Here is a 21995-nt window from a genome sequence, read left to right as displayed (position 1 = left end):
GCCATCAAAATGACTTTATTATTGACAAAGAAGAAGAAACACGGGGCTGTTTGATTGGACAGTAACATGATACAGCTCATGAGAGCCGCGGTGTGACTTTAATGAAGCTGTGAACGACGAGCCACAAACGGTGACCACTCAAACGAAGGGGAGGAGGAGGGCGGCGATGACGATCTGCAGAGATCCTGAGACAAGTTTGGAGATGAGACTGCTTCACTGTCCCCAGATACCAGGACCCGCTTCAGCTCGCAGGAAGTGCTCATGATTTGAAAGGGGGGTGGGGGGGTTAAACTACAAACTTGTAGACACGACATGGTTTTTAAATTGAATGTTTTGTTATTTGAAGTTGAGTTTCAGGTTTGAAAGGAGCGCAAACAGAAAAGTGACGTCATGCTTTATTGTGGGGCGGCAGTCCTTCCTCACACGAAGCACAGGGAGGGAGGCACAGAGAGAGTTCACCGCCGCGTGTGAGGGGAGCAGTGCTACAAACGTTTAGTTAATACGAACACAGTCCAGTCACCTCCGTATACCCGTTAACCCTTCGTACCCCGGTGAGATTAGAGAAAAGAATAGAAATGAGAGAAGGAGGGAGAGCCCTTAACGGAGAACCATATTTAACTAAAGCAGCTCTTTAGTAGCTGCGTCCAAACAGGGTGTAGTACTGGGCCGCCTCCTTGCCGCTGACGCACATCTGGCCTGGCTGCAGCGTCTTCAGGGGGGAGAAGGGGATGCAGAGGCTCTTGGCTCCCATGGATGGAGCTCCAGGCTCCAGGTCCTGGTCCCTATAGGAGAACAACATACAACCATTAAGCTCTGCTAAAAGGACTATGTCCATTAATGGCTTCTTTTTTTCTTTTTTTGCACTTTAATTTCAGAGAACTTCTCTCGGACACAACTCCTAATGATCGACAAAAACCTCCTGATGTGTGAAGGAGAGCGACTCACCTCCTCGAACTACGAGTTTTAAAATTTAAGATATGCTCATTGCATGATTCAAATTCCTCTTCTTCATGTTCCTCTAACTAAGAAAATGTGTGCTCAAACAGGCCGTTTGGAGATGTTCCCTTCATGACATCACAAAGGGCAGTAGCCCCTCCCCCAGGTGGGTGACACTCCCACAGCTAGGTGTTTGTTCTGCCCTCTGAGTCTGCCTTCTCACCGTAAACAATAGGACATGGAGCCAGAAAGCAGCGAGTACACCCGAGCCCTTCCAGAGAGGGGGCGTGGTCAGACACAGCTCATTTACATATTTAAAGCTACAGACACAGAAACAGCCTGTTCTGAGCAGGGCTGAAATAGAGGGGTTTATAGGATGCAGGACGTTGAAATGACTCTGCACCTTTAGTATATGTAGAATAACAACGCGAGGGCTTTTATTAAGCTAAGCATGAACCATCGTGTCAGACGTACTTGGCAGTGGTTTTCTTGATCCAATCCTCGCACTCGATCCCTCCACAGAACGGGATCTGGACGATCTACAAACCAAACAAACGCGTCATCGACAGTTTAATCAGGCGCTGAGACGATGAAATGTTCAGCTCGCCGCGTGCAGGGCGGCGTTTCTCACCTTGCCCTGGTCCAACTCTTTCTGGAACTGTTCCATCGTGTCTACAGCCAGCATGTTGCCCTTTAGGTCATCAGAAGCTCTGAAACACACACAAACACATTTTACATCTTAGTAGAAAGTAGCAGACGCATGGATGCAGCATTTTAAATTTACCTCCATACCAACATCATTTCTAGCACACTGGCGCACCCTGCTGGTCGGTATGACTTTAAGCCTCATGCTGTTTTCACACATGCTGAGAGGGTCTTTCCCTACCGCTCATAAAAATACACTGAGTGTCTGTTTCACACTCAAAAATGAAACTTTATAGGAGTGTTGTGCAGACGAAAGCACTATTTCTATTCTATATTCTGTTCACACACGCAGCTCACCCTGAAAGCAGTTCTGTGCATGTGTGAATGCAGCCCGGCCTCACTGTGTGTTCTTACTTCTTGAACAGGTTGTTCTGGATGTCCTCCAACATGGCGACCAGCTTCTTCTCAACCTCTGCCTCTGGAATCGTCACCTTCGCTCCCGTGTCTCTCCTCACTGCCACACACTGTCGCTGCTGCAAGTCTTTAGGACCCACCTCCAGACGGATCGGGACTCCCTGAACGAGAGAGAGAGAGAGAGAGACAGAGAGAGAGAGAGAGAGAGAGAGAGAGAGGGACGGTCATTACTGAAGCCCTCCAAACAATCCTGGATGTCGATCTTCATCCTTTCATATTGGCTTCTTGTCGTTGGGTATCACCTTGAGTTCCCAGTGGTTGAACTTCCACCCGGGGGAGTAGTTGTCTCGAACATCAGTCTTCACCCGGACGTCGGCCTGCAGCAGCCTGCTGTTATACTTGGAGCACTGAGCCATCAGAGCCTCCCTGTCCTGCTCCGACAGCGAAGCAGTGACACCACACGGGATGATGACGACCTGCAGAAGACGTGAAGGTTCAAGTGTCGATCATACTGCAGGTAGACAGAACGCTTCTCGCATGCATTTCTTGTGTGTGTACCTGCAAACAGGCCACCCTGGGCGGCAGCACGAGTCCCATGTTGTCCCCGTGGACCATGGTGAGGACCCCGATTGTCCTGGTTGTGATTCCCCAGGAGTTCTGGAAGGCGAGCTGTTTCTCCCCCGGCCTCTTCGGATCCTCAAACATGATCTCAAACATCTTGGCGAAGTTCTGTCCCAGATGGTGGGACGTGGCACCCTGATGACGCGCAGAGCAACGGCAGCAGCGTTAACATCCCCTTACCAGTGATGACGACGACTCATGGTTCACACTCCTGCTCGTTCAGTTGCACATTTCAGTACCTGAATGGCTCGGCCGCTGGCGGAGATGAACGCCTCCACAGTGGTGGTGTAATCTCCTCCTGCAAACTTCTCCTTCTCCGTCTTCCTCCCCTTCACCACGGGGATCGCCATCAGCTCCTCGTACACCCTGGCGTACAGATCCAGGATCTGAAGCACCTACGAAGCAAACAAAGACTTCCCCGTTATCATCAAATCACAATTATTCTACCATCCGTGATGGGAACACTGGGCGTCAAACTGGATACCAGCATGTTGTAGTGTTGAGGGAGCGTCTCACCTCTTCAGCTGCCTCCTCTCGGGTGGCGAAGGCTGTATGTCCCTCCTGCCACAGAAACTCTCGGGTCCTCAGGAAGGGCTGTGGATGTTTGAACTCCCATCTCTGGAGGACAGAGGGAAGAAGGAGGAAGTGAGCGTTAATAAAAACATGGACGTGGTCTCAGTGATGTCAACAAAATGGTTTCCAAAGAGGCGTAATGAAGCCAAAAGATGATGTAGAAAGAGACTGAGGGTGGGGCTTAAGTCTCAATCAGCTACACTGCACCTACCTGTTCTTTTAAATTGGCCACGCCCCTAATTCTGCAAATGAACACATTGCACTCAGACTATTCCCCTGTACGCTTTTTATTAATAAAGAACTAAAGACGTTCATCTCTCATGTACAATGTTCATTTTAATTTTCGAGTCAACACTCTTTGGTTTTTGCAGACAGCCTCCAGTGGACACCTGAGGAACTGCACTTCCTGCACACCTGGGGTTTGCTGCTCTGAAAGAGAGTCAACGACTTCCTGGTAGCATCTTTTTTTTTTATTCCACGAGCTCGCAGTTTCAAAGAGAAGAGTTGGTGTGGTGTAGAACACGTGTGTGTGTGTGTGTGTGTGTGTGTGTGTGTGTGAGAGACGGAGAGAGGATACTGACCACAACGTTACACCACTGGTTGAGTTTGATTGGCAGGTCTCTGTGGGACTGGACCCACTTAGCATAGGCGGGGTACATCACTGCAGTGAGAACAACAGAAGGTCATGAGTTCAAAGAAAGCAGGTTAAGTGATTCAGTCAGAGGCATGCTGGGAGCTGTAGTTCAGACCTGTCTCACTGGTGGGTCTCACAGCAATGGGCTCGGCCAGCTCAGTCTTTCCTGACCGGGTCACCCAGGCAACCTGAGGAAGATGACATCACCACATGTAACGGTTATAATACAGTGTCTTCACGGTGACAGGACGAGAGAGGCGGCGGCGGCGGCGTTTACCTCTGGAGCAAAGTCTTCAATGTGGGTCTTCTCTTTCTCCAGGGCGGCCTGCGACACGAACATGGGGAAGTAGCAGTTCTCCACGCCCAGCTTCTTAATCTCGCGGTCGAAGAACTCTTTGATGGACTCCCAGATGGAGAAGGACCAGGGCCGCAGCACGTAGCAGCCGCTCACATCGTAGTACTCGATCATCTCGGCTTTAGTGATGACCTGCAGGGGGGGCGAGCAACATCCAGGCACGTGATTGGCTGAGCTCAAATTGAAACTATTCAAAAAGAAGTTTGCGATGGCTGCGAATGCAAACAGGAGGAAGCAGCAGCAACCTCGCCTGGACGTCGTCATGGAGACGATTTGTGGACACCTCTGTAAAGTGACGTGTGTGTGCGTTCAGACTCACCTGAGAGTACCAGTCGGCCAGGTTCTCCTCTTTCTTGGCCTCTAAGCCCAACCTGTCAGGAGACATCCAACAACATCAGTGCGATGCAAACCGTGAGCATGCATGGACACACATCACAGATCTGCACGGATTCTTTGTTAGTAGGAATCCTGTTTTTTTATGAAGTGAAGCTCGTGCTCGATATATTTGAGGTTTTTAGACACAGACTCTCCTGCAGGATCATCGGTGTCTGGGGGGAGGACGATGCTGCAGGTCACAGATGCTTTCTGCTCTGTGACTCAGGATGTCCTGATCGTCTCTGCCAGGACTCTTGCAGAAATCACATTCTTAATCTCATTGAGCTTTTCCTGGTTGAACACTTTTTTTTTTTTTTTTTCATAAATAAGGGACGGTAAATACTCGATGTCAGGATGATTGCCGCAATTAATCACAACACACACACACACAATATTAAATAATCAAGTCTTAGTGCAGGGTCACTTCAGAGATGGTTTAAAGCTCCTGTGAGGGGCCGCTGAGTTCTGTCCATTTGGTCGACACGTCAGCACGATGTCCCATAAAGACGTGCAGCTCACGATGAATCGTTAACCGCCTGATCAGACAGCGACCCTGCAGCAGCATCGACAGGCGCACCAAACCACAATCATCACTTCGTGTTCATGTCAGAGGAGCTTTAAACTCTAAAGCAGCCATTCCATATCCAGCCAATCATGCGACTCAAAGCAGAGCAAACCAGCGTCCTGCTGAAAGCCGAAGAGGGCGACAGTAAAACCCCTGAACGTGATTATCAGACTTCATGAGAGGAACTTTTTATTTGACTTTTTGCATCTTAAATCAAGGCGGCGAGGGCGTTCAGAGGCCGCAGAGCGCTCAGGAGTCAAAAGGCTTCGAGGGTGCTGGTGTGCCTCATTTCTGATGGATGTGAAACATGCAGAAATACTCATCACATTTCAAACCCAGACGCTGACAGCAAGGCCACACACACACACACACACACACGCTGACATCGAGCAGACGACAAACACACCAACCAATCAGAACTCACCACGTCTCAGCGTTAAACCTCAACTCTCACGTGGCTTAGCTAGCGCAGCAGAAGGTCGTGATGCTCCGTCTCCAGAGTGCGAGCAACAAAAACAAGTCTCCACAAAGATACCGCTCACCGCCTCGCAGGTCAAATGATCAATAAACCGCCGAGAATGTGCCGCCAATGAAAAGGCTCGTGTTCACCTGACGCTCGCCGTGTTCAGCTGCTCCAAACATTTCTAGTTATTCATATTAAAATTTTTACAAACCGGACTTGACGACATCATCTGTGCTCTTTTTTCAAAATCTGACATCACCCGAATCTCTGCCGTAAACTTTAAGAAACTCGTCCTCCAGACAAAGTAGGAGACCTGCGTTTGATGCTCGAATGGTGAAGAAAATAAAACATCTCAAATTTTAAACATCCAACATGTCAAAAACAAACCCGACAGAGACGAGTCGCACGAGCAGCGCTTCATCTAAGGACCAAAAATGTCAGATCGACATCGGCCTGAAGAATTCATACGATCAGACGTCGCTCTCTCTCTCTCCCCCTCTCTCGCTCATGGAAGCTTTTTACAAACAACAAAAAAATAAAAATCCAACCTTAGATTTGATTTTTTTTGTTTTGTTGTTTTGTTTTTAAAAAATCTTTAGTACTTTTGGACACTATAAATACAAGGGGAGTTTGCATTATGTTAAAACACTTGGCATCAGAATGCATTGATACCAGGTGTGCAGAGCCTCTGCATGTGAGGCAGGAGGGAAATCTGCAGAAACTTCAGACTTCAGATGCAAAAAGTAAAAGAAGAAGTTGCTCCTTGACACCCTGACAAAGACGTTCACAGGTGTTATCTTTTTATTAAAGCTTTAGGTGTTGTCATGTTTAACACTGTGCTGTTTGGCGTCTCACCGTGTCTGTTTCTTCGGCCCCTGACCCTCTCCTGAGCCTCCTGCTCCTCCTGATGCTTCTTTCCCCTGGTTGCCTTTCTCTCCTTTACCCTTCTTCCCTCCTCCTCCTCCTCCTCCCTGTTTCTCAGACTTGTTCTCCCTCTCTTTGCGGTTTTTGTCCTCTCCTCCGCTGGCTCCTGCAGCAGCCACTGGTTTGTAGTCCTCCCCAGTGAGCGTCTTGTACTGGCTCTTCAGGTCCAGGAGAGTCTTCACGGCTTGATCGACCTGCTCCTGAAAACGGAAACACAGCTGACGTCTTTGCTTCCTCATCAGTGGGATCAGTTTAATTCCCGTCCGCCGTCAGTTCCTTACCTTTGGGGCTTTTGCGACCTTCAGCTTCCTCACCACCTCTCCCTGCTCCGCCACTTTCTCGTACAGGCCGGACGCAGGAGCGGGACCGGGGCTGCTCTGGACGGGGGCCGGTGCTGGGGCGGGGGCCGGTGCTGGGGCCGGTGCTCGGGCGGGGGCCGGTGCCGCTCCTGGTTTGTAGTCCTGCCCGGTCTGCTGCTTGTACTCCGCTTTAAGAGCCAGCAGCTGCTTGACTGCAGCGTCCACCTGATCCTGAAGAGCAGCAGCAAGAAGACAAACGTTAATCTACTGCAGCTTCAACGTCTTCAGCATTACTGAAAGACAAACTCTACTGCACTGCATTACCCAGAAGTCATTGCAGAATCAATCAGACAGTCAGCACCAGCATTGCTCGTCCTCTAAATGAATCGTCAATAACTCTATTTTGACTTCTACGCTGTAATGCAGCCACCCGCCACTAGTCGGGGCTGCACTTCCTGTACTCCTGCCAACACAGTGGATCGATGAACCGCCACGTCGACCTGAGCGATAACCACATTCAGCACATACTTGAAGACGCTGCGAGGAGGACTGAAGAACGCGGATGACCCCGGGACGTTTCACTTTGTTCACCTGCAGAGGGAACGCCGCTCGCAGAGACACACACCTTTTCAAGGTGCCGTCAGTTTGATGAGATTTAGAGAGCTAACCTGAGACGCATCGTTGGCTGCGATGTTTTAAACTCTACATTCATCTGAACAATCGTGCCGCGTGCTGGACGACTCGAAGGCTGCGTGTTCCTGCTCGAGCTGCAGGAGGAGAAACGTGCTCGTCTGGTTTTAGACGTGTTCTGCAGCGTTGAATCAAATGCGTTTAATAATTCCAGCATGCAGGGTTTCCCACTCTTAGTTAATTACATTAAACGCTGATGAACAAACACTCGATTAAATGCACAAACGTTCTGTGATCCATCGAAGGGTTAATGTTTTTTTTTTTTATGTAGTCTCACCTTGGGGGCTTTTGCGACCTTCAGCTTCCTCACCACCTCTCCCTGCTCCGCCACTTTCTCGTACAGGCCGGACGCAGGAGCGGGACCGGGGCTGCTCTGGACGGGGGCCGGTGCTGGGGCGGGGGCCGGTGCTCGGGTGGGGGCCGGTGCCGCTCCTGGTTTGTAGTCCTGTCCTGTGGTCTGCTTGTACTCTGCCTTCAGGGCCAGCAGCTGTTTCACGGCTGCATCGACCTGATCCTGGAGAACCACGGGGGGACGATTACGGTTCATTTCAAATCAAAGAGCAACAAGTCAGTTTATGAAAAGCAGAGAGAGAGAGAACAGAGACGCTGCATGAAGCTCTCAGTTGAGTTTGTTAAAGTTTGATTTATCGGACTGATGTGACGGCTGAAGGATCGTAAACCAAGGGTCGAGATCAGAACCGGAGAAAGAGAAAGAAAGGAGACGCGCTCATCAGCGCCCTCTAGTTCAGTTTGATCAGAGTTCTGACTCTTCTTGTTTGATTTAAGTGTTTCATCTCTTTCTGCCTGAGGTCAGCACGCCGTAAATCGCTGACATCTTATCATAAAAAACCCAACCTGCTGCGGCGTCCGAGCATATTTAAGGATCCGTCACTCGGAGGAAGAAACAAGCTGACCAAAGACGTCTCTCTCTTTTTCTCTCGTGACAAACATTTACAAATCTCTGCGCTCGTTTGGGTAGCTTTACTTTTTCTCGTTACATCAGAATACCTTTGGGGCTTTTTCAGACTTCAGTTTCCTCACAGCCTCCCCCTGTTCTGCAACGCGCTCGTACAGGCCCGAGGGAGACGAGGAAGAGGAGGAGGAAGACTTGGCTGCAGAAGAAGAAGAAGAAGACGGGACAGAGGAAGGGGCCATCCCTGGCTTGTAATCCTGACCGGTCAGCTTCTTGAACTCGGCCTTGAGAGCCAGGAGCTGCTTCACCGCCACATCGATCTGGTCCTGGTGCCATCAACAGACCAACGCATTTTAACAACGAGGGATCGACACACGGAGGCATGCGAGTGACGTACGAACATGAGCTGGACAAAACATGATGGAGACGAGGACGAGGGGACAAACGGGTTTGGACCGGGGCCGTCAAACGATAAACAATTTAACAAGTAGCGCACACAGCGTCTTACTTCCTGTTTGAATTCAACCATGCTTTTATTTTGAAATACAGTAAGGCCCTTGTGGTGGATGGAAGGTTAGGACAGGAAGTGAAGCACAGAAACAGGAAGTGGTTAGCGTGTTCATGCCGACAGCGTTTACAGACCTTAGGCGCTCCCTCCGCTTTCAGCTTCCTGACCACCTCTCCCTGCTGCGTAACACGGGTGAACGGACACGAGGCGGCGTCCGTTGAGGTGGCGGCGGGCGCGGCTGTAGCTGTGGCGGGAGGAGCCATGCCTGGCTTGTAGTCCAACCCGGTCTGTTGTTTAAACTGCGCCTGCAGGAAAAGAAGGAGACAACTTTTAAATGATTACATCACTTTTTTTAGTTTAAAGGGAAAGTTCACCTTTTTTTTTTTTTTTTTTTTTAAGTCAATGAATCGCAGGAAGTGGCGCTCAGCTCGACCTCGATGATGCAAACTCTTCACCACGCGTCTCTGAGTGCATCCTCTCCGTCCACGTACCTTCAGAGAGAGCAGCTGCTGAACCGCCTTGTCCACTTCTTCTTTGGGGGCCTTGGCGGTCTTCAGCTGGCGTACAGTTTCACCTTGTGCCACGATGCTGGAGAATACGTCTCCGGCTGAGGATGAGGATGAAGAGGAGGCAGGTGCTGAGGATGAAGAGGAGGCAGGTGCAGCCTTTGACGAGGCGGCTTTAGACGAGGCGGCTTTCGACGAGGCGGCAGGCTGAGACGAGAGTGAAAGCAGAGTGAAGTTAGAAATGAGAGCTGCAGGTTCGTCTGCTCTTATAGAGTCGTGTTTTTACATCCAGGATCAAAGTCTGTCCATACGACGCCTCGCCGTATACGCCAACCTTCGCTCTATTAGTCAGAGCGGTTAGCGCTCGCTATCTCAACTTCTCCTGCTTTCTGTTTCACTTTGAAGGAGTTATAACCGCACCAGAATAAATCCAGACCATTTGAAGGTTCTGCATGCAAAGAGAATAAACTGACCATATGTCTCTCCTGAACGCAACGACTGTGATGCTTGTACGTCTCTTTTTTTTTTTAACTGCAACTTTTTCTGCTGTTTTTCATATTTTTCTGCAGCTGTAGTAGTGATGTGCATCATCAGCGATGAGCGGATCTCCTGATGTGATGGAGGATCATCGCGCGAAACGTTTCTGAAACATGAGGAGTGAGTGAGTGAGTGTGTGTGTGTGTGTGTGTGTGTGTGTGTGTGTGTGTGTGTGTGTGTGTGCGTGTGTGTGGATAAGAGCAGCTAACTCTTTGAAGTCTTAATGTATAACTTTGTACATTTTATATGAACTGTGCTTTAATATCTTATCACTGAACTTCAGGTTGTAAAAGAACTTTCAGGGCGTCAGTTTCTCCTCCTGCCGTGTTTTCACTTTTGTTTGTGCCAAAGGTTACGCAGAGGAAGGAAAGGGGAGGGGCTTCGACACGGCGCTTGTCTTACAAAGTGGAGATAATGGTGCAGGAATAATTCAACATCTGTGGATTTAATGTTGAGCTCATTATTCAGGAAAACTAAAGAATTTTACATCTCACGGAGAGCCAGCATGCCAGCGTGTGTGATGTGTTGTCAGGACAGAGAACATGTCATGTGATCTCTCCAGGTGTGTTCTGTGGTCACACTCACCGTGTTGCTGGAGGTCTGGCTCTTGCTCTTGTCCTTGGATCCAGCCGTCGGCTGCTCTTTGACGTGTCCATCAGGAATGTAGAGCAGCACACACGGACTCTCCTTACAGCTGTTTGGACTGGAGACGTGAACCACGGTCAGAACCAGGTCACGGTGTAACTCAGACACCTAGTGTTTAAAACCGGTACTGCAGCCTCTCTCTCTCTGGTTTAGATTGTGAATACGTCCAATTACACTGTAGTGTTGGATTCTGTTCATTCTAACCACCATCTTGGATACGCTGTGACAGTAAACCTTTATGTTTGGCCTTCGAGTCTTCAGGCTGTCTGACGTTTGACAGACATTTCAGGAGGGAATTTAAATGGACCGGTCAAACGGGATCCACCGCTCACCTGACGGGCTCGTACGGCTGATCGCAGATGTAGAAACCTCGTCTCTGGAGCTGGATGATGTCTCCTTTCTTCAGGGTCTTCAGACACGGATCTCCGAGCATCTTCTCCTCCAGCTGTGGGGGGGGTGGGGGGGGGGGAGAGAGGACAAAACATGTGAGATAAGCGTCACGTGTGAGAAGAGATGGCGCCCGCTGCAGGAACAGACCTTGCTGTTTTTGTTGATGAACTCCTTGAAGTCGTCGTCCTTGGCGATGACGGGTTTGGAGATGAGCGGCTGGTAGTTGACGCAGACGGTGGGCAGCAGGGGGGCGCTGTTGGTCTCGGCCAGCCACGTGATCTTCGTGGTCTTCTTGAAGTCCTTGTTGTCCAGGTTCAGACGAGCCTCCATGGAGACGACCTTCCCATCGGACCCTCTGAGCAGCAACGAGACAAAAACATGCCGTTACTCCTGCGTCAAACGCAACGCCGTGCACGGACCACGAGCAACCCGCCCCCTCCACGCCACTTTAGTAAGTGTGTAAGCGCTGGCTGGTGATCCTGCATACTTGTTGATCTTGGTGATGACGAGGTTGCCCCAGTTGATGAAGGTGACCATCTCTCCCTCTGAAAACGTCTCGGCGTCCGCTCCTTCCACCAGAACCCGAGGGCCGTACCAAACCTCCTTCACGCCCACCTCTGCGTTCTGAAAGCGTTTGACGATAAAAACGTTACAAATCAACGTTGACTGTGTGAAACACGTCGGAGCGAACGGAGACGCACCGACCTTCGGGTGTTTGGCCACTTCCTTCATCTCCTCCGACGCCTCGGAGACAGAAACAGGAACCACGTAGGAGCTGGACAGAGCCGTGAACCTGGGAGCCACCGGGTCAATAACCTAACACACACACACACACACACACACACACACACACACACACACACACACACACACACACACACACACACACACACACACACACACACACACACACACACACACACACACACACACACACACACACACACACACACACACACACACACACACACACACACACACACACACACACACACACACACACACACACACACACACACACACACACACACACACACGGACGGGTGAAGATCGACACGGAGACAAACGGCGTTCAGTAAAAGAAACGACAAACCGCTTAGTGATGAAAAGGATAAAAAGCTGTAAATGATGCAAACGGATCCAAAAACTATTTTCTCTGATCAAAACTCAAAACAAAGATCGGCCAGCTCAGCGCGCCATGAAGCGAGGAAAGGAAGGAAGACGTGCGCGTCAAATGAGGAGCAGAGAAAAGAAAAGTGAAGCAGACGAGGAGGGAAGGAAGGGAACGAGCTCGTCCACCGCTGTCACGACTCCAACCAGCCCGTTTCACTGTTCAGGAGCCGCTGATGCCGGTGCGTCCTCGCAGGTCGGCCTCTGACCTTTGACCTCTTTCAGGGAGGAACGAGCTCAGAGAAATGATCCTTGCATGAAGCAGATACAGAGTTCAGACTGCGATGGAGTGAAGAGGACTCAGACAGCTCCACCTCCAGCCTCACTCGGACCTTTTGACGGACACCTGGTTTGGCCAATTACGAGCTTCCATTCCCAGAAGATGATGAGAGGAGGGGCCTCAGATGACGAACGCTGCGTACAGATCTCATGTTTTCTAAATTGTACTAAAAGTATTTATATGTTGATATTTAAACCACGAGAGGCTGCGAGTGATCAGATGATGGTAGTTGTGTTTGACTCCGTCTCGTTGGGCCAATCATCGGCGTGCAGCTTTACAACAGATGAAATATTCTCAGTTAGCTACAAGCTGTAAACGTTCACGCGACGTCCTGCAGAGAGCGAGCGCTGAGGAGGAGGGGTCACGGTGAGTTATAGACTCTGTGCACCAAACACAAAACAAGCTTCAGGTTCGTAATAAACGTTTTCTAACATATTCTCGGGGCTTCTTCTGCAGCCTCAAGCGGACACTCGAAGAACATCAGAACAATCGCTCGCTTGTTTTGGACGTTGAGCTTTATAGTTTAATTTACTCTGCAGAGTTCGGTCACAGCTCGGCGTTCACACACGAGCTCGGAGCAGGTGGAGCAGTTTCAGTATCCTTCACCCGTTTCTACATAAGGTCAGCGGCTCGATTCAGACTCTGAGCATCAGTGTGGACGTCTGAACAGTGAAGAAGGTTGATGGACGTTTGGAAAATCAGCGTGGATGGAAGCAGGGAGGGAGTGCTGGAAAAGGAGGAGGAGGAGGAGGAGGAGGAGGAGGAGGAGGAGTACCTTCAGACAGCTAATTGGCAGCTTGGAAACAGAAGAGTGAGATGTCGTTTTAATGTCAGATACAACGAGGGGGGAAGAGAGAGAGGAGAGAGGGAGAGACACATTTACACAGAATGGAACCTTTTAAAGAGAATCTCCCCTCCGAGCCGTGTGCACATCTGTTCCTTAGCCTGCCTCTCACTCGTCTAAACTCCGTCTGTAAAACCTCGGGTTTGCAGAAGTACCAAGAGGTCCGGTTTGGTTCAGTACAGAGACGACGATACCTCGACTTGGTCAAGTGAGACGTGCGCCGGATGGAGAAACGTCCGCTGCGTAAGAAGAAGAAGAACGATGTAGGACGACCAGCAGAGGACTGAAGCTCCGCCCTTTGAGGGTCAGATTGGTTCACTCGCTAACCCAACAGAAGGGTAGCAAAAAAAAAAAAAAAAAAAAAAAAAGAGTGGAAACAACTTAACCAGCTCGCTTGGTGGAAACGCAGCTTTTGTAGTTTAATTGAATAATGAAGTTTTACGTTATTCTCTGAACCTCTCCACACAGAGCTGCTGTTTAAGTCCGGACACATCAAGCAGGCGGTGAAGAACAAGCCGCCTCGCCACGCCTTGAACACACCGCAAAGACGAACGCAGACCGCCAACCACCACGCGTGTCCGGTGAGGAAGAAAACTCTCCGTGCCAGCAGGGGGCGGTAGTCTGAAATTGTAATTCCAAAAAAGGAGAAACAAGAAGATGACGAGGAAGAGTGCTGAGATATAAATATTTCATATCGCTCACCACTCGTAATGTTCGTACTTCTAAATCGAGAATAATGTCGGATTAAAAGTTGAAACTTTCCTTTTTCTTCTCATGCACTGATTCGCTTAGCTGAACAACCAATCAGAGCGATACCCCTCAACAACCATGCCGCATCGACGCAGATTAAACAAGCTGAATCAGCTGAAAAAAAGGGGGGGGGGGATCCGACGGAGCTTGACACTGCAAAAAAACCACGGTGACGTTTAATTGGACGGCCGATGATCTCCTCTGTGCGTCGAGGAGTTTGCTGCAACTTTTGAAATCTCCGGTTAGGCTGAAGACGCTACATGGTGATGAACGTGTCTGAGGAGTGAGGGAGGACAGGTACAGGTAAGAAGATCATGCACATGAAGCACAAACAGAACGTTTCAATCTTCCTCCTGCTGTCATTTCTTCTGACGGTGAATCTGCGTCTGACCAGCTAAACATCAAACGAGTTAGTTTCACACCTTCTGTCTGACTCGGGCATGAAGCAGCCAGTGCCAGCTGGGAAACAAAAACACAGAGGAAGCAACAATGAGGGAGCGGCCATTATGAAAAAAACAACAAACAAGGATGAACGAAGGACGTGAAATGGAGCCGCTGCGTTGCCGTTTGAGGATCGAGTGTAAACAGGAAGTGAATAAAAGGAGAGAGGGCGGGTGAAAAATAAAGATGCAAATGAAAAGTGTTGAACAGAATGAGAAGAGCGAAGCAGAAGGAAGCCATGCCAGCAGTGAGCTCTTTATAAAAGCCTCACATGTTAGATCTTAAAGGTGGTTTTATTTTAAAGAGGAGCCTCTTTGAATCATTCGTCTCTCTGGTGTTCGGCTCAGATGAGTTCAGACGTTCAGCGAAAGGTCAGAGCACAAACATTTACCTTCTTATTGAAGGCCCAGATCTTGTCCCACTCCATGTTCACCACTGAGCGCGATCCTCCCTGCACAGAGAGAGACAAAGGTCAGCACACTTTCTTTGTTCAGTGTGGAAATAAAACGAATCGCCATAAAAGAAAAAAAAACACATTTTACACGTTTTTAATCCAGATTTTTAAACGCTGCATCCAAGTACACCCTAACCCGCTCCGCTGCGTCTACAGCACTGCAGGACACCAGCACTAACTGTGCAGAGACAAAAAGGAGTTTCCTGCAGATATCACAGATTACAGCAGCAGCAGCATGATATAATGCATGTCGTTTAAAAGCCTTATAAAACATCAATAAACACACATACAGTCTGAACCGTCAAAGCAGAGCGTTTTATTCTGAAAATAAACCCGATGATTTAATGGGTTTTTTTCCGGTGCCCTACTTCCTGTCCCCCTCGATCTGCTCCGTGCTTCGGCATCCTGCAGAAACAGACCCATGTGCATCTGCTGCAGAGGCCTCCAAACACACAGCGAGCCAGAGGAAGCAGAACACACTGACTGAAGTGGAAAAAAAAATCAGCTCGGACCAAAGACACAGCTGCTGGGGAATTAAAGGTACTTTCTCTTCCTGCAGAACGATCTGAATGTCTGATGACTCGTGCTGCACTCTGGGGCCTTAAATCTGTGCGTGCGTTCATCACCTCACGCCATGACGAACTCACCTGGGCAGCGATGAACTGTTTCAGACCCTCCACTGTCATTCCTCTCCTCAGGACTCCTCTGACGGTGGGGAAACGAGGGTCGTCCCTGGAGGGCGAGACAGGACAGTGAGAATAGGGAGAGAGCGAGGTGCAGAAGTTTGAGAGCGGTCTCGTCACGGAGACGTCGGCCTCGGGCTGCGTCAAACTCCACCCACCATCCGTCGACGTAGCCCTGGTCCACGAACCAGGTGAGCTTCCTCTTGGACAGCACCGTGTTGTTGAGGTTGAGCCGGGCGTACTCCCAGATGTAAGGCTTCCTGAGACGGAGCGCCTCGATGATCCAGTAGAACTGCTCGTCGCGGTCGTGGTACTCGGTGGTCCTCAGGGCGTGCGTCACCCCCTCCAGACTGTCCACGATGGGACACGCAAAGTCGTACGTTGGATAGACTCTGGAGGAAAGAGGGGGAAAGGTTGCTTTTATTCTGTGAACATGAGACATAATATTCTAGTTTGTTCCGCCTCGGACTCATTTACCTGTAGGCGCTCCCGGTGCGTGGGTGGGGGGCGTTCTTGCAGCGGTACAGGGCGGGGTCTCTCATGCAGCCGTTGTTGGAGCTCATATCCATCTTTGCTCTCATGCAGCAGGTCTGACCGAACTCTGTCCCGGCTTTCATCTCCGACCACATCTTCATGTTCTGCTCCACGGCTGCCGAGGAAGAGAGACAAGAAACGGGATTAGAAAGGCTCGCGTTGTGGCCTTATCGGGACCGTTCATGACTTCCTGTTTCCTGCTGCTTACTGTTGTTTCTGCACTTGGACTCGGCGCGCTGCTCCCTCTCCAGCTTCATCTGCTCGGGAGGAGTGTTATCGATGTAGGCTTTGCCCTCGGAGAGCAGCTGCTCAGCAAACCGCATAATGGTGGGGAAATGGTCGCTGGTGTAGGTGAACTGGTCTGGATGGATCTGGAGCATGGCCACGTCCTCCAGGATCACCTAAAAACACAACGCACGTTTATTCTGGCGTGATTGACCCGTGTATATGCTGAAGCGTTTCTGTTTTTGGGCCGTTTAACGGATGTGATTTTCTGCCGCTCCACCTTCTCAAAGTCCTCCTTTTCCTTCTCGGGGTTGGTGTCATCGAAGCGCATGATGAGCTTGCCTTTGAACGTGACCTGGTAGTGCTGGTTGAGGAGAGCGGCCTTGGCGTGGCCGATGTGCAGGTACCTGGTCGAAGTCAGACATTCAAAAAAGAAAAGCTTTAAGCCCTCGTGTCCACCAAGCGTCTCTTTCCTAGATGAAAAGTGCTCGAATGAAGCGGAGAATAAAAGTGCTGCGTGTCTCATCTCATCCCTGATAGGACCTTTCAGACCCGTGTACTGAAGTCTGCCCTCATGCTTCATGTAAGATAGGGGATCGCTATATCCTTGAAATCTAAATATGTTAATGCCATGAACCATGCCTTTAAAAATTCAGTTAAAAACAATTAATACATTTGAAGGGAAAACGCTGGATCTCACGCACAACCTGAACTCTTCCAAACTCTGAAGCGAGCCTTACCCGCTGGCCTCTGGAGGGAATCGAACCACCACCTTGCCCATCTCGGCTCCTGGCAAATCCACAAACTTCCCAAGATCCTGCTTCTTCTCATCCGACTGTCGACACAAACGGCCAAAAAAAACAAGAGCGAAACATTTGAGAAGTTGTTCTCCCGCGTCTACTTTCCTGAAACGTTCAGATGACGGTGAAGTCTTACGCTGGCTTTGCTCGGTGGAGCGTTCTTCTTGGCGTACTTGTTTCCAACAGCCGTGAAGGGAACCTGCGAGCTCAGGAAGAAGAACCAGCGGCTGACGTGCGCGAAGGATTTGCTCTGGCCTTGCCATTCGGCGTGATCTGCAGAGAAGACGAAACACATGAGCGCGTGACGCACGATCACTTTGGAGTTGTGTTTATATTTAAAGTCGACGGCTCGAGACACAAAAACCACTTTGACCTTTGAGGGACGCCCAAACAGAAAGGTCAGCGAGGGTGACGCCGTGTCCAACGAGGAAGGTCCGCAGGGAAAGCGCCTTGTCAAGTTCTCCCAACGCAGCGGCCAATCCCGACTGACCACACAGGCGCTGAGCACTGAACTCTAACCAGTGGTCCACCTAAAGATACCAGACCCAAAAAAAATGTCCGATAGGGGAAAAAAATAATCTGTCACATGTCGTCGCTCGCATACAGAAACACTCACCTCAGTCTGCTCCATCATGTTCGCTCCATAAAGTCCGAGAGCGGGAGCCACGCGAGCCAGGTAGCGGCTGATGGAGTTAGCATCGTGGAAATGGATGGCGCTGAGGAAAGGTCAAAGGACACAGACGTTAGGTGAACACTGAACATCCTGGGACTTTAAAGGAGAGATGTGGCTCGAGCTCGTTCTGTAATGGGGTCACGTACTCGGAGACATCGAGCCGCGTGTCTTTGCCTTCCTCCACAGAAACCTGCACGCTGCCCTTCACATGCTCTGCTGCCAGGAGCGCTCCTGCAGGACGGAGAAGACACGGCATGGTTACTATCGGCAACAGGCCAACAGCTTCACATTAAGGAATAACACGCAAGATTACAGAAGGGCTAAAAACAGCAACAACAACAACAGTCATAAAAATTAAATGTAAGAGAATTAGTGTGAACTGTATCATGCAAATTAAGTGCATACTGTCCTGTGTGTGTGTGTGTGTGTGTGTGTGTGTGTGTGTGTGTGTGTGTGTGTGTGTGTGTGTGTGTAGGAGATATATATACGTCTCCTTCAGTTGAAACAACCACGACCTATATAACTGGGAACTTTTAAAGCTTTTCCACAAAACCAGTTCAACTGGTCCTGCGATGGTGAACCTTCACTCTTCTCGAACGTTAACGACCTCCTCCTGCACGCCGCAGGAGTACAACGTGTCGTGTTTTTTTCACATGTCAGGACTGAAGAGTTTGCTCCGTACTTTCAACTCGACCACGGCCGGAAACAGAAACAGTGCTTCTGTTAAATCAGATTTACACACAGATCTAAAGATGTGTCCTTTGTAGACACGTCTTTATAAGTGTTATAATAATTACAGCGCCTTCACACTCCTGAAGCTCTGAGCTGCATATTTGTAAAAACACAGATTAGTTCTTCATTGTTAATGTCGACCTGTGTTTCTTTCATAATGGTCTAATGATGACGAGTAATGGTTCGACTGGGAAGCTGCAGGGATGGTTCTAACTTTGTGTGTCGGGACACTCCTGCAAAAGACATGCAGCAGCTGCCCGCTTGCGTCAGCCTGCAGCGCTGCTTTCAAACACAAGGGGCGCTGTTCAGCACCTGTCAGGGCCAATCAATAGATAAAAAAAATCTACACACACGACTTCACACTAACCCATTTACCCAGACTCTACTGTAAGACAGGTTTGGATGCATTTCTTTAAATGTTAACCCTTGTTAGCCTCACAGTCACTGTAAGCTCGACCTTCAAAGATTAATTCAGAGTTAATAAAGAGTGTTTACATGCTGTGGAGCTCAAAGTAAACAAACAAAAGGTCAGTCTCACAGATGGAATTAAAGCAGTGATGTGATAAAAACTCCTGGTTCATCTGGAGCTGCTGCCACGACGACAACGAGCCGGTGTTATGTCGAGATGTGCTACCGTGTCAAACGATGCCAACGTAGAGCATAGACTAACATTATCCCCTAACAAATAAAGCTACAAGAACAAATTGCTTAACATGAATTCACTAATCATCGCTAAAAGTATAAAAGGAGAACATTTTAATGCTCTATTATTAAAGATAATCTGTTATCAAACACATAATCCCTGCGTGCGTACCGTAAGGATGAAAAACATGTTTTTAAAATCTAACAATGAAATCTTTATTTTTATTAAGAAGTTAAATAAAGTATTTTATCCATAAAGGAACAAAACTCAAATTAAATCTACTTTTACTGGGAACACATTTCGAAGGGTAGCAGAATTCATCATAACACCCGGAGAGGTATACTCTCACATATCCAGAACAAAACAAACAGAACAAACCCCATTTAGATCTTTATGGACCCATTTTAATAATATTTTAAAGGCTTAATTTGGAGACTCTTTAATCATCTATAAAATATTTTAAATGCTTCTTTTTTTAGCGGTTTCAACTGGTTTCATCAGCCGTAAATTTAAGCTAGCGATAAAAGAACAACAACTTTATTGTCCACCTTTAAACTGAACAATCATTCGGTCATTGTCAGTATGATCCTTCGCCCTGTACTCTTTATTTTACATGTGTATATTAAAGGAAAGTTTAAACAGTTTGTCTCATGTGTTTGGGTTGACACGTAACGATGCTAACTGCTAACGCTAAACCACAGAGCTGTCACTGAGTGCACGCGCACGCCTCTTTTAAGGGGGTGCAGGCTCGTGCGCAGAGACTCACCTATAGGAGGGTTGCTCGTGTTGATGGTGAAGTTTAACGCCATAGTGGTGAAAGTCCGGCTTCAGGTGGTGAAGCTTCAACAAACTCCTCAGACAAGCAGCGACACTTCTTCTTCTCCGCACGCCGAGCAGGACACGAGAGGACTCTTCTTCTGTTGTTTTTATTATCGCTCACCAACAGCCTCAGTGGTGCAATACTGCCACCACGTGCAGGGGCGCTACAGGGACCCCCAGGGGCCATGACCAGATCCAGTATGGAAGTGACCCATTAAAACTAAAAACTCACTGTGTTCTGATTCCACAATCCTGTTTAATTCATCGTCACCGGACATTTTACAGATGAACACTCTGTTTTTACCATTTACATCAGGGGGGGCCAAAGGGCGGCCCGGGGACCATTTGTGGCCCTTGAGGGGATTTTTTGCAGCCCTTGCAGACTTCAGTTGAAGAATCAAAAGATTTAGTTGTCCCGAGGCCTCATTCAGATGCCATTTTAGTTATTTTTCTTTTTAATGTTAGTGAGGGCTGAAAGATATTCATCAAATAAAAAAATCTTAAGAGCAATTTATGTTTTTTCTTTATTTTTTTAACAGCTTTGATTATTTTCCACATGTTGTGTTCACTATGAAAATGAACCTTTGCATCATTTTGCAAACAAACAGACTGTTTAACCATTTAAAAACCTGAGGTAAAAAAAATACAAAAGACAAAATAAAGAACAAAAATATAAGTATAAATATTTAATTTCTTTTTATTAAAGGGGTTTTTTTTCAACAATGTCTGACAAATTTTTCATTAAAATGAGAACAAAATAGTTTCTCACTGTAATTAGTTATTGTGTTTTTTAAGTTATTTTCATAGAGGTCAAAATATAAAAAGTTCCTGATCGTATTATTTAAAAAACAAAACCTGTCGCCCATGAGCGATTCTAACATGACAATTTTGGCCTGAAGAAAAGAAGTTTCGACACTGATTTACATGGAGCACATTTTCCAGTTTAAAGTCAATAAAATGCCTTAAAAACACGGAGACACATGATGATATGAACACATTCTGTCAGATGGAGCCCCCTTAGCGGGCGCTGGTGGGCCGTGTACAGAGGCTTTAGTCCTGTTGCAGCTCCTAAACTATGGAGCGATCTGCCTCAGCACCTTAAACAGGCTCCTTCTCTGTCTGTTTTTAAATCACTTCATAAAACACATCTTTTCTCCCTGGCCTTTGACACCGAGTAAGATGATGATTTTATTTATTTTATGTATTTTATTTATTTTACAGCATACCATGAGTCATGTTTTTATATCTTTTAAATTATTGTGTATTGTGTATTATGCCTTTTTTTAAAACTTTTTATTAATTTATTGTACAGCATTTTGGTCAGCTGTGGTTGTTTTAAAGTGCTTAATTAAATAAAGTTGGATTGAATTGGATTGAAACGGGTGGCCTGGGTTCGAATCCCGCATGTGGCTACCTTCCTGCAAGTCATCCCCCGGTCTCTCTCTCTTATTTCAGACTCCATCCATCCACTGTCCTGTCCATTGTTTCCAAATAAAGCCCCCGCAAAGAGCGTAAACTCCAGGTGTGTGTCAAACAATCAATCAGGGTTAGCTTGCACGTAACGAGCCAATCAGAGCGACTCTGTGAGGAGAATGTTTGGGTTGCTTGGCAACAGTTCAGTTTCAAACAAGCATCATCCGGTCTTGTGTTTGTTTGTTTCATATGGAAATGTTCCTGTTGCTTTCTGAAGAAGGAGAAGATGAGCTCAGTCATTTCTACGCTGGTCGCACAAATGAGACCGCTGGTTTTCTCAAGGGAGGAGGGGCGGCGCTGCCATGAGGAGGTCAGAAAACACGTCTGTTTACACATGACCTCTCCGCTCCAGCTGCTTCTAACTCTCACGCCTTTTTTTTTTTCATCAGAAAATGATGTTGAGACAGTTCGTGCTCATGAAGCAGCAGGAGGAAGTTCCTCCTCATCTAACCGCCAGAGACATGAGGACCTGGCTGCAGTC

General features: G+C 48.3%; 1 protein-coding gene across 5 annotated transcripts; it reads right to left on the bottom strand.

Annotated features, from left to right (window-relative positions):
• Window positions 1–21093, bottom strand: eprs1 (glutamyl-prolyl-tRNA synthetase 1). 5 transcript variants are annotated; one of them, XM_079339507.1, is made up of 35 exons: window positions 21003–21093; window positions 17994–18078; window positions 17791–17890; window positions 17548–17704; window positions 17311–17447; window positions 17115–17209; window positions 16655–16781; window positions 16358–16550; window positions 16093–16264; window positions 15774–16007; window positions 15580–15664; window positions 14870–14929; window positions 11699–11809; window positions 11481–11617; window positions 11141–11348; window positions 10936–11048; window positions 10544–10661; window positions 9407–9628; window positions 9050–9220; window positions 8503–8733; window positions 7772–8008; window positions 6787–7035; window positions 6437–6705; window positions 4498–4549; window positions 4101–4310; window positions 3939–4011; window positions 3771–3850; window positions 3133–3234; window positions 2856–3011; window positions 2554–2751; window positions 2298–2471; window positions 1996–2156; window positions 1568–1646; window positions 1411–1475; window positions 1–782 (listed from the first exon to the last, which is right to left on the bottom strand). In XM_079339507.1, the coding sequence occupies exons 3-35, from the start codon at window positions 17806–17808 to the stop codon at window positions 632–634; spliced, it is 4845 nt and encodes a 1614-aa protein (XP_079195633.1). In that variant the 5' UTR covers window positions 17809–17890; window positions 17994–18078; window positions 21003–21093; the 3' UTR covers window positions 1–631. The 5 variants fall into 5 exon arrangements, with proteins under 5 accessions (XP_079195633.1, XP_079195631.1, XP_079195630.1 ...); XM_079339505.1 differs by lacking the exon at window positions 21003–21093 and adding an exon at window positions 19989–20172 and having other exon boundaries at window positions 9407–9609; window positions 10540–10661; XM_079339504.1 differs by lacking the exon at window positions 21003–21093 and adding an exon at window positions 19989–20171.
• Between the last annotated feature and the right edge of the window lie 902 nt (window positions 21094–21995).

This window comes from Symphodus melops (genome assembly GCF_947650265.1).
Source record: "Symphodus melops genome assembly, chromosome: 3".
NCBI classification, from domain to species: domain Eukaryota; kingdom Metazoa; phylum Chordata; class Actinopteri; order Labriformes; family Labridae; genus Symphodus; species Symphodus melops.
The sequence above is the reverse complement of the archived record's forward strand: the minus strand, read 5'-3'. Positions and strand labels throughout refer to the sequence as shown.

Bases quoted from the DNA above. Each gene is read 5' to 3' on its own strand.
- eprs1 (XM_079339504.1), bottom strand. From the start codon at position 20,031: ATGGCGTTAAACTTCACCATCAACACGAGCAACCCTCCTATAG. The intron at 4,550-6,436 runs GTGAGACGCCAA...GTCTCCTGACAG, and splicing joins GGGCCGAAGAAACAGACACG to GTTGGGCTTAGAGGCCAAGA. The intron at 1,476-1,567 runs GTGAGAAACGCC...TTTGGTTTGTAG, and splicing joins AAGAGTTGGACCAGGGCAAG to ATCGTCCAGATCCCGTTCTG.